The sequence below is a fragment of the Coenobita brevimanus genome, chromosome 45 (genome assembly GCF_032717465.1).
Source record: "Coenobita brevimanus isolate Jiangsu-jjx chromosome 45, ASM3271746v2, whole genome shotgun sequence".
Lineage (NCBI taxonomy): Eukaryota > Metazoa > Arthropoda > Malacostraca > Decapoda > Coenobitidae > Coenobita > Coenobita brevimanus.
Genome location: NC_136998.1, coordinates 30,024,698 through 30,036,001, shown reverse-complemented (window position 1 = coordinate 30,036,001; position 11,304 = coordinate 30,024,698). Strand labels below are relative to the sequence as shown.

Sequence of the window (11,304 nt, the reverse complement as noted above, 5' to 3'; positions counted from 1 at the left end):
TGACAGCACAGTGCGTACTCATCCCGTCATTGACGTCACCTGGTGCGATGTCGAGCCATGTGCCGAGAGAACAAGCCCCGCCCCATCCACCTCGCACCACTCACCTCACCATGCAGTTGCCAAACAGTTTTTTGTCAGTTTATTTATTTAGTAGAGATACATAATTATGACATATAACAATGATTAGGAATGAAAATAATTAGCTATTGTAATTCACAAATACCTTGGATTGCTTTCTCAATGGATATTTATTGCGATCATAAAGGAGATAATTTTCGCAGCATCGCAGGTGAAGATGTTGCATACGTCCCGAATTATAATGTGATGATTGCAAACAAATAATATCTTATGACTTTACTATATAGTCACTCAGTTTAATTATTAGTGTATTGATGTTTGGTAGCCCACACAAAAGAGGGTTGGCAACATGAAAAAAAATAAATAAATAAACAATACTAGGTTGTAACTCAGTTGGTTAGAAGCCTTCCCATAACGTCAATTTTGTTGATTAATATGTGAACATGAGAAAATTTACTAAGAATATTGTAGCATTTATGCTCAACGTACGAATATTAAGAAAAATTAAGTATTATAATGTAACTGTTTATGCAATGATGAGATTTTTTGGTTAAACCTCTTCATTGCACAACCCGAGTATATCTTATGGCATTTCCCCTATGGGTTCGCCGTCCTGACTGGGAGAAGTTGCATTTTAACATCTGTGATGCTGACCTGATGATCTTGAGGGGCCACTGCCAAGGCTTCGCCTTCGTAAGTGAAGCAGCAGTATCTTTCTGTCTTTATATCTAGCCGTATTACGTTCTGAAAGAGGGACGGAACAATGGAATTAGCGTGCCGTCTAGGGTTAGAAAGCTTTCAGCCTGAGGAGACGTGATTAGCATGACCATCTTTCATTATGGTACACATAGCGCATCAACATTGACAGTAATACTGGAAGTACATAATTGCTTGGTATTTCCGATAATAATCCATGTGGAGGGAATAACCAGGAGCTCTGCAACAAAGTTTTTTAAAAGTTTATGTTTTTGTAGTTCTCACTCAGGGCTGTTGGTTTCTGTGGTATTTTTGAGATTCCTCTTGAATGTGTTTTTTGCTGTGTTGGAAGTCTCAGCAAGTTTCCAGGGAGTATGTGTCCAGTTCACCAAACAGAGTTAGGGTGAAACATATGCTTGGTCAGATTATGCCTATCCCAAACTAACCAGTAGGGATTTGTACGCTAAAATGGGGCTCTGATTTCATGGGTTTTAGTTGGACTCCTCTGGCATTGCATCATAAGACGACTACATGCAAAGCCGTAACCACAGTTAATTACTAAAAGCTACTGGGGAGTTTTTGATGTCTGTTTGCAGTTAAAAGAATGTAGCTTTTTATAATTTTTACTCCCTTCCATTGAGGAAAGAAATTTAAAAATTGGGAGGGGGGGCGAGTTGTCTCGGATTTAAGGGTTAAAGGATTGCAAAGAATTCAGAAACCAGTTGCTGTCAAATCAGGCAGGTGCTGGGTATTTAGTATGATTTTACTCAGTACTGTGCAGACTTTTTTGTTTCGTTTATAAAGTTTGGAACATAGTTGCATGTACCTGCCGTGTTTACCTGATGGTGCTTACCATGCTACATTACCTCTGGCATTGTACATGTTTGGTTATTTTTTGGATCTCATACCGTAGCAAATGTTTGTACTGTAGTTCTACCTCCTGATGTTAGGGTATGATTTTATACATGATACTATTTTCGTACTGTATTAGCTGTAGTGAAGTTATATCTCCTGTGTACCAGTAACTGGTTGTAGCTAAAAAAATATCATTGTTGTTGATGTTCTTGGAAACTGAGTTAATATAAGACAGTCATGATGGTTGTGTTAATGATTAAATGAGTGCTTATTGCATTACTAAGAGATATAATTTATCTGTTTGGCAACTTGTGGAAACTCGGGAGAAAGAATCTTATCACTTGATTTACTGTATGCAGGCAAGGTCAGGTGAAGAGCAAGTTCAGTCTCTGATGACAAGGGAGTGAGGAAACTACATCGGCTTTTTACAAGACAGACCATCTGTAATTCATATTCAGAAAACATGGACATCTTTATTTTCTTTGCAGATCGACTTCATGTATATCTTTATTGTATATTGAGTATATTGTTGAGCGTGGCTTTTATATATAAGAATGTCTTCCGTAAGTTGAGTACTCTTTTTTTTTTTGTACAATTGTGAATGAAATATTTTTCAGTTTATTATGATTGTAATAATACAGTTTTGAAATACAGAGATGTGATCAGAGTCCATCCAACTTTTCTGGATATTTAAAAGTATAATAAATACTGTATTGTATTCTATGTTACTGTCTGCAGCCTTATGTCATATCCAGTATAGTGTACAGTGTGTTACTTCTTTATACAGTGAAATTATACTTTTGATGTGATCTTCAGAGTCCAGCCAACTTTTCTTAATATTGTACGGTATTTATAAGTTTTACAAATGTTCTGTTCAATGTCGCTGTCTGTAACCGTGTCTTATATTTGTAATACACTATATTGTACTGCACAGCCTACAGTGTGTTACATCTTTGTACTGTAAAATTATATGTTGCAGATATGATACAGATATCTTTTTCTTATAGGTGACAGAGTGGGTGGTTTTGGCATAGGGAGTGGTGGCGGTAGCATCAACATGATGGCTTCTCCTGATCAGCCTGGTGGGCGCTCGGCTGATCAGAAAGAATTCACCGTTGCAACACCTTTGGAATTTGTCAGGAAATTTGGTGGCAAGAAAGTTGTTACCAGGGTAAGTTCTTGACAGTCATCTTGATTGCAGGTCCATGAAATTATGTAATTCCTGTACACCTTCTGTGTTTATTGTACAGATATGTTACAAGTAGGCCTCATTCAGTGGTGTCATGAATTAACGCCTTGTCAACTTAAAGTTCTTTTGTTATTATTAAGTTATTTTGAAGCAAATTATTTTGAGGGCACTTTTGTTGCATAGTCTTAAATAAGAGCATGTCCCTTTGAAGGCAACATTTTGCGAGTACACATCCTAGGTTTTAAGTTAAGGCTGACTATTGTAGTAAAAACCTTGATTAATCAGTAATGGAGGCAGGTATTGTTTGAATTGTATATACATATTTTGGTTATAAGTAACATAATGTGTTTGTATATGGTTAATGTAAGTCTTCAGCTTACTACTTCATTCCAGGGTAAAGGACAGATTAGGAGAACGGGATTAAGTACTGTTTATATAATTTATAGTATGGTATTTGAAAACACTTCTGGGTTACCATATCCATAAGGGCATATATATATATATATATATATATACCAATATATATATATATTTATTTGTTTATATATATGCCCATGATTCTTCATTTTTACACTTTCTCCCCCTTACTGTGAGAGGTTTCCACCAAGTAAAACTACAAATAAACTAGATGAAATAGAATGTTCATACTGAAGGTTTGAAATACCAACTAAATGTAATATTTCAACTATTTCTCTACCAGATCCTCATAGCAAACAATGGCATTGCTGCAGTCAAGTGTATGCGTAGCATACGGAAATGGGCTTATGAGGTATTCAGAAATGACAGAGCTTTTCATTTTATTGGAATGGTCACACCAGAAGACCTCAAAGGTAAGTTCATTTATTCTGCTTAAACTGTCTTGAGAAGTTACTGCAATTGAATTATAGAAAAGAACATTCTAATATAATGTCAGTTTTTTAATGCTGTAGAGAACCTTATATCTTTTATTATGAATTATATTCATAACAATACAGGTATCAGCTTAAACCTTCTTCAGTACTAACAGCTATGTATTGTGGTTGTATGTTTCATAAATTTGAAAGACTGTAATTACACCATGGCTGATTTGGTCTGGTCTCAGACATGAGACAAAACAGGCTGGTGCTGAATTCATGAATGGATTTGGTCATCTGCCCATTCAGACCATGCTGCCACTAACATAAAGCAGTACCAGCCGTTGAAAAAAAAAAAATAACATTAATGCTTAATGTGAAAACCATACATAGTATGTTGTTACTAATTATCAGATGTCATCATGTACTAAATTTAATTACGGTATCAGCTGATTTATGGCAGTTGTGTGGTCTGTTTCATCAACTGTGGTGAATTTTTTTCATAAGAACTTCATAAGCAGTACCATATCACATCAGCAGTTTGGACTGTCTAACTGCTCTTCATTGGCATACCCTCTGTCCAACTCTGTTCATTTGATTTTAAAATGATTAGCTAACTGCCATCCATTTGTTTATGAACAAAGATCTCTGAAGCATTCAGCTGTAAACTGTCAGGTTGAACGCAACCCTGATGTTCATAGGCTGGCAATAGTACAAGTTTTTGCTGCTTGTGTATATACAGCTTTGCATATTTGCAAATATATCCAATATATCCAGCAGTAATATAGGCATCTTCATAGCCAGACCAAAGGCTACCAGTAGTTACCAACCAAGCAGGAGAACATTTGAGCAGTTAGCAATCCTACAAGGCTTATTTATGTATTATGTCCATTGGTAGTTACTGCAACTGTCTAGATATGTTCCATACAACCTTTTTCACCAATTTTATCTAGAACAATGAATGAATGGTGGTAGTTTGATGCCTTTATAATTGGTTGGTGTACTGTAAAGTAGCTACAGCTGCTTACCAACTTTATCTTTACAGTGATGTATAGATGTATGATACTACACACTGTGTAATAGTTAACTTGTTATAATCTGATAATGTTTTATGTGTGTAAGATTAATATACATGTTGTGGTACTCAGCGGGTGCAGAATACATCAAATTGGCTGACACAACAGTATGGGTGCCAGGAGGTGCCAACAACAACAATTATGCTAACGTGAAGCTCATCCTGGACATTGCAACTCGCTATGAGGTGGACGGAGTTTGGGCTGGCTGGGGACATGCCTCAGAGTACCCTGAACTTCCAGGTGAGGTTGGAGGGAATGAGCATTATTTGAAGTGTAGGATAGGGACAGCTCTTGGAAAGGAATAAATAAGGTGGGTCCATTGTAGATGCATTAAATAGTACATACTGTACTTATAATATGTACAAGCTAATTTTGAGTATGCCATCTGCATTAAGACTGATTATTCTTTACCCTGTCCTATTCTTCACCCTGTCCCCATTTCCTGGTCAGACAGCTGTTAACTACTGACTACTTACGTTGAATGACTCTGAATGGCACAAAACTTAGTGATGAGACAATGATCACCTACTTAATGTAACAAAGTTACTCTTAACCAGCTTTGTAATTTATATGAAATTGTGTCATTCACATGGTAGTGTTGCATAATTTGTCTTTGATTGTTAGTTTGGCTGGTGGGGAATAGCATTTATGATGTAAATTAATTGTTTATAAAATCATCTTGAATTTTTACTGATGAGTCTGCTGAAATTACACAACCTTAACATCCCTGTATGCAGTAACTCATCACACCATATGATTTTGATATTTTTAGTGGTGAGTGGTGACAAACATCATCCACTCATTGTAGTACTGCATACTTCTCCCTTCATCGTCATCATTCTTTTTCTCAGTTTGCCCTCCTCTCTATCTGTTTTTTCTATCCTTCCTGTCACTCCTCAGTCCACAGATGACACTACACAGAGTGAAAAGTGTAATGGTTTCCTATTGCACAGGAAATAATTAACAGTGTTGGGTGGTAACCATATAACCAGGTAACATGGTGATGTGGAGCCTACTATGGTGTCCCTGTTACCTGGGTGGAGAAATGAAATTGCAGCGTCCATCAGGGAACCAAATGTCCACATTCTTCTCTACATCTTGCTCAGGCATGGTGCTGTCTGCTGTGAGGGAACATCAGTTTGTAGCATGTGACGGCCCAGCAAGGATGATTGCTTGCTTGCGGTTGATGGGCCTTTTTAGCCAGACTGACTGGGGTTACGTGGCAACAACAGCTTTGATGCTGTAGAAGTCATTTTCTCAGTCTTGTGGTGTTAGTGTTTGATGCCATTTGTTAAGACAAGCATAAAATGATACTGTTGAGAAACTCCATTTCATTCAAAATATTTTCTTGAGTTTTACTTTTAAAATATAGGTTCCATAGTAATAATTATTCATTTTTCACATGTCAGTACACCTCTCAGTGGATGATATGGCCACATACTCATATATTTATTTGTGATGATGAACATTGTAATATTATCCTTGTGCATTGTTAAGGAAGTATATTTTTTTTTAACTGTTTGCACATGCACATCCGTGCATCCTCTAAGCCAGTTGGGTAGTTGAAAGATTATTGGTTTGCCATAAGAATGATTTCAGCAATTATTGCGATATTATGTTACTGAATAGAATTATAAGTCACTGTTCATCGTCACATGATCATTATCATAATCATCATCATCCAATTCCATTATGCCCCATACAAACAGGACCATAGGGGCCCAGGGTTGAGCTACTCAGTCATGGCATATTAGGCAAAGATGGTTGCCACACTTTCCCCCACGTGTCATTACATGAGCAAGAAGTGCCAACCACCCCACAGATGGAACCTGTACAGGCACCATCTGGTTAGTGTCTTAACCCACTAAACCACCAGGCATTGAATGATAACAGTCATTGTGTTAAGTGTTATTATTTTTTTTCATTAAGTAACTCTTAATATGACTCCATCGGATACATTTATGTGAAGTTGCAGTATGTGGTGAATGTTTTTTGGTGTATCAGATAGAGCCAGGATCCAGGGGCTTGAATGATGAGTGAATGGAAGCATGCTCATTGAACTTGGCAGACTTGTCTGGTCTGGATTTTGCCACTCCACACCCTGCCCTAGGGTGAGAAAGGAGGTCCAGATGATGATGATGATGATGAACTGTAATATGAAAATTTTGCTTAAAGTTAGGAATAATAATTTTCTGCTCATTCTTCAGATTTTATTGTAAATGTTATTCATTTGTATTTCATTACAGCTAAGCTGCACAAGAATGGTATTGCTTTCATTGGTCCACCAGAGAAAGCCATGTGGGCACTGGGAGACAAAATTGCCTCCAGCATTGTGGCTCAGACTGCAGATATTCCAACCCTGCCTTGGTCTGGCTCAGGTGTGTGCACAGAAGAGCTGTTGCCGTACATTTTAAACACTTTAGTCCAATGAAGTACTTATTTTGTTATTGCTATCTCCAGATGGTTTTATTCAGCTTGGAAAATAATTAGAATGTCTTCATATACTTGTTCTCTGGAAGAGCCCCCCCCCCCCATCCTGTATAAAATCATATAAAGGTAGTAGTGATAAACCAGTAAAGCACTGTACACCATCAGATTCAAGAGATTGAATGGCATATCAAATTTGAGGGTACAGCCTTTACTACAACACATAATCTAGTGAGACCCTACCTGTTTTAATGTATGGACTCACTGTAGGGTAATTATCATTGTAGCTGACTGAATCCAGTGTAGTGTACCCTTTTATTCTAGTGTAATTTTTAGTGTAGTTGGCTGAGTGTTTAATTTTCTCTTTACACTGAAAATGTAATAAATAATAATTTAGTGTAATAAATAGCAAAAACTTAAAATGATCAGGCATCATAAATCTGTGTTATAATGAATTGTTTCACAGGTCTAAAAGCAGAATACACAGAAACCAATTCTGGTTCAAGACTGAAAATTCCACATGAGTTGTACAAACAAGGCTGTGTAGAGACAGTAGATGATGCTCTTGCTGCTGCTCAGAAGATTGGTTTTCCAGTCATGATAAAAGCATCTGAGGGAGGAGGAGGCAAAGGAATCAGGAAAGCTGAATCAGAAGATAATTTTCCAGCTCTTTTCAGGCAGGTTAGTCTCAGTTTTGCAACTATTGCAGTACATGACCAGTTGAATGTGTGTACCTGCCAGACATTTATGAAGCACTTAGTATAAAAATGTATGGGTGGTTTGCCTTTGAGTTAAAAGTTGAGTGGTTGAATGATGGCGTATGTGGTATGTGGGGACATCACACAACCTTGTCGCACACCCACATTGATCGTGAACCAATCACTTAGATACCCATTTACCCTTACACATGCCTCACTACCATCATAAAAACTCTTGACAGCACCTAGCAGCTTACCATCTACACTGTACATGTGTAAAACCTTCCACAATCTTTCTCTGTCTACTGTATTTTGTCATATGCTTTTTACAGATCCATGAATGCCATGAACACCTTATGGTTCTTGTCACACACCTTCTCCACTCTCTGTTTTACTACAGATATTTGATCCACACATTGTCTGCCACTCCTAAGGCCACCGTGTTCGTCACTCACCAGGACTTCTGAGCTCTCTCATACATTCTCTATAATAATTCTTCCATATAATAATTCTTCCATATACTATGCCTACCACACTCAGTAGACTTATGCCACAATGATTCTTGCACTCACTTCGCTCACCTTTATTTCTTTACAGGGGTACAATCACTGCCTTTTTCCACTCAACTGGCACAGTTTAACTCATCCATGCTTTCATGCATATCTCCAACAGGCACTTCATTCCACTCTCTCCACTACACTTAATCATCTCTGCATACACCTCATCAACCCCAGCTGCTTTCCCATATTTCAGCCGCTTCACGGCGTTCTTCACCTGTGCTACTGTCACGTTTCCTGGCACTGCATTCCTTCTCTGTACACTCCCCATGCCAATCATATTAACAATCGCTTTGCTCTATCCACTCCCATTCATCAGACTTTCAAAATATTCTTTCCATCTGATCCTTCTTCATCCTTATGGGTTAATAATCAACCATCTACATCCTTCACACTTTCACATTTTTTCCACTGTCACTTCTACATTCTGCACCTCTTTCCAGAATAACTTTCTATTTTCATAGTAATTTGCGTTCATTTTTCTTCCTAGATCATCATTTACCTCCATTTTTTTTCCTTTTCAGTAGTCTCTTTACATGCTTCTTGATCTTAATATATTCATTTCATATTTCAGCTGAACCTCTGTCTTGTATCCACTCTAGCCACTTCTTCTTCTTTTCCTCCACTGCTCTTTTAACCTCTTTTTGCTTGTGGAAAATAGGTTTAGGATGATGATATTGATATTTAAAATCAGTGCTCAATTTTAGGTACAAGCTGAGGTGCCAGGGTCTCCAATTTTTATAATGAAGCTGGCTGAGTGTGCTCGTCACCTGGAGGTGCAGATCATCGCAGACGTGTACGGTCATGCTGTCTCACTGTTTGGCCGTGATTGCTCTGTGCAGCGGAGACACCAAAAAATCATTGAGGAAGCTCCTTGTGTCATAGCAAACCCAGACGTTTTTCACAAAATGGAACAGGTGATTGATATATCAGAAACAGTATCTTATACCATCAGTTACTGTTTACTTGATATAATGTATACCATACGGTACTTTAGATGTTGCTGTTTATTTGACTACATTTGACTAATAGCTAATGCATAATTTTCAGGCAGCAGTAAAGTTGGCAAAGTTGGTGGGTTACGTTAATGCGGGAACTGTAGAGTATTTGTATGATAATGATGGCAACTTCTACTTCCTGGAACTGAACCCACGACTACAAGTGGAACATCCATGCACAGAAATGATCACAGACATCAACCTGCCTGCAGCCCAATTACAGGTTGTGTAGACTGTCATTAAAAGAATATATATATATATATATATATATATATATAAAGTATCTTCTACCATAGTAGCTATTTCTGGTACAACTATTTTGTATTATCAACATGATGTTAACCTTACTTCCCATGAAGATATATATGGGTTGAGAAGTCTTAATAAATTAGAGTAGATAAGCATAAAGGTAGAAGAACCATCTTGAGTGCCCATTTAAATGGGCCACACATCCATTCCTACATTTCAGTCTTCAGTGTTTTTGGCAGCACCTAACTGGCAAGCCATGCACCCCCTCCCCCCCCTCTCTCTAAATTTGAGCACTGGAATGGGTTGATTATTCTCATTAATTAATTTAGCCCAGATCTTTGATATTGTGGTTCTCTATTTTACTACAGTATTTAGTCCTCTGAAATATAAACAGTTTGTATCTCAGCCACACCATCTTGATCTTGCTTCTCCTCATGGGGCTAAAATCACCTGTTTTAGTACTTTTCACACTGCTGTCTCTCTCTGTGTCTGCCGCCATGTAAGTCCTGCATAATGCAGACATTTAACCTTTACTTACTTCTTGGTGACTTCGTTCATTTCCACCTTGATCTGTGTATGCAGTATCCTATACATCTTCCAGTCATGTCACTTATTTTCAGGATCAGAATCAGTATACAGTGCTCGTCAGAAGTATTCAGCGTTGTCCGCCAGGCACGCAATACTTATGGCCCAAAAAGAATCACCCATTCTGGGGGGTAAGAATTGAGCCACAAGTTTGAGCTCCGAGCATGACGTCACGGTAGCCTGGGGCCTTCCGACGCGCTGGTTGGTTCCCGCCTCAGTCGCCCACGGGCTGCCTGAGAGAGAGGAACTCCGCCGAGTGTCCCTCTCAAATTGCGCCATTTTTTACCGAGTGTCCCGCAGTGTTCTGGCCTTCACAACTTTGTTATGGCACCTACCCGTGAACTATCGAGTGAAATCATATCCCAGATCATTGCTCTAAAGGAGGCAGGCCACCAGACAAAGGAAATTAGTGAATTGGTTGGTGTGGCACGATCGACAGTGCGTCGTTGGTGTGCGCGGTTTCGGGAGGAAAACAGTGGTGCAGTTCCCATAAAGAAACCGCGGTCTGGTAGGCCTAGGAAAACTTCCCCAAGGTCTGTTAATGTTTTAAAACGTGCATTGGAGTTTAATCCTCGTGTGAGTGCAAGGAAAATTAAGGAGAGCAACCCGGAAGTGTTTGGTGAGGTGTCAGTGAGAACAGTGTCTCGTAGGGTGCATGAGCTTGGTTACACAAGTCACAGGCCTGTGAAAAAGCCTCTTCTCACCAAGAGCCAGAGAATTCGTAGGCTTTCCTTTGCTAATAAATATCTAACCTGGGGTGAGGAGCAATGGTTGTCAGTGTTGTGGTCTGATGAGGCAACGTTTAGTGTTACCTGTAACAGAGGAGCACGTGTGTATCGACGCAAAGGCAGTGACCCACTTGACCCACGGTATGTAGAAAGCACAGTTAAACATCCTGATTCACTCATGGTATGGGGTTGTTTCTCAGGGAAGGGTTTGGGGAAGCTTGTTGTACTTCCCAAGAACATCAGAGTGAACCAGGATGTTTACCTGGAGCTTCTGTGTGATCATTTACCAGACTCCTTCGAGCTAACAGGTGCACGAGTGTTTCAGCAGGACGGTG

The 11,304-nt window shown here is 38.8% G+C and overlaps 1 protein-coding gene across 1 annotated transcript in view; it reads left to right on the top strand.

Annotated features, from left to right (window-relative positions):
• The first annotated feature begins 697 nt into the window (after positions 1 to 697).
• Positions 698 to 11,304, top strand: part of ACC (acetyl-CoA carboxylase) — a 70,584-nt gene continuing 59,977 nt past the window's right edge. The window contains exons 1-8 of the mRNA XM_080271279.1: positions 698 to 771; positions 2,637 to 2,800; positions 3,519 to 3,648; positions 4,800 to 4,967; positions 6,974 to 7,105; positions 7,621 to 7,835; positions 9,117 to 9,326; positions 9,460 to 9,630. Coding sequence (XP_080127405.1) covers positions 2,687 to 2,800; positions 3,519 to 3,648; positions 4,800 to 4,967; positions 6,974 to 7,105; positions 7,621 to 7,835; positions 9,117 to 9,326; positions 9,460 to 9,630 — 1,140 coding nt within the window. The 5' untranslated portion in view covers positions 698 to 771; positions 2,637 to 2,686. The remainder of the gene's footprint in view (positions 772 to 2,636; positions 2,801 to 3,518; positions 3,649 to 4,799; positions 4,968 to 6,973; positions 7,106 to 7,620; positions 7,836 to 9,116; positions 9,327 to 9,459; positions 9,631 to 11,304) is intronic.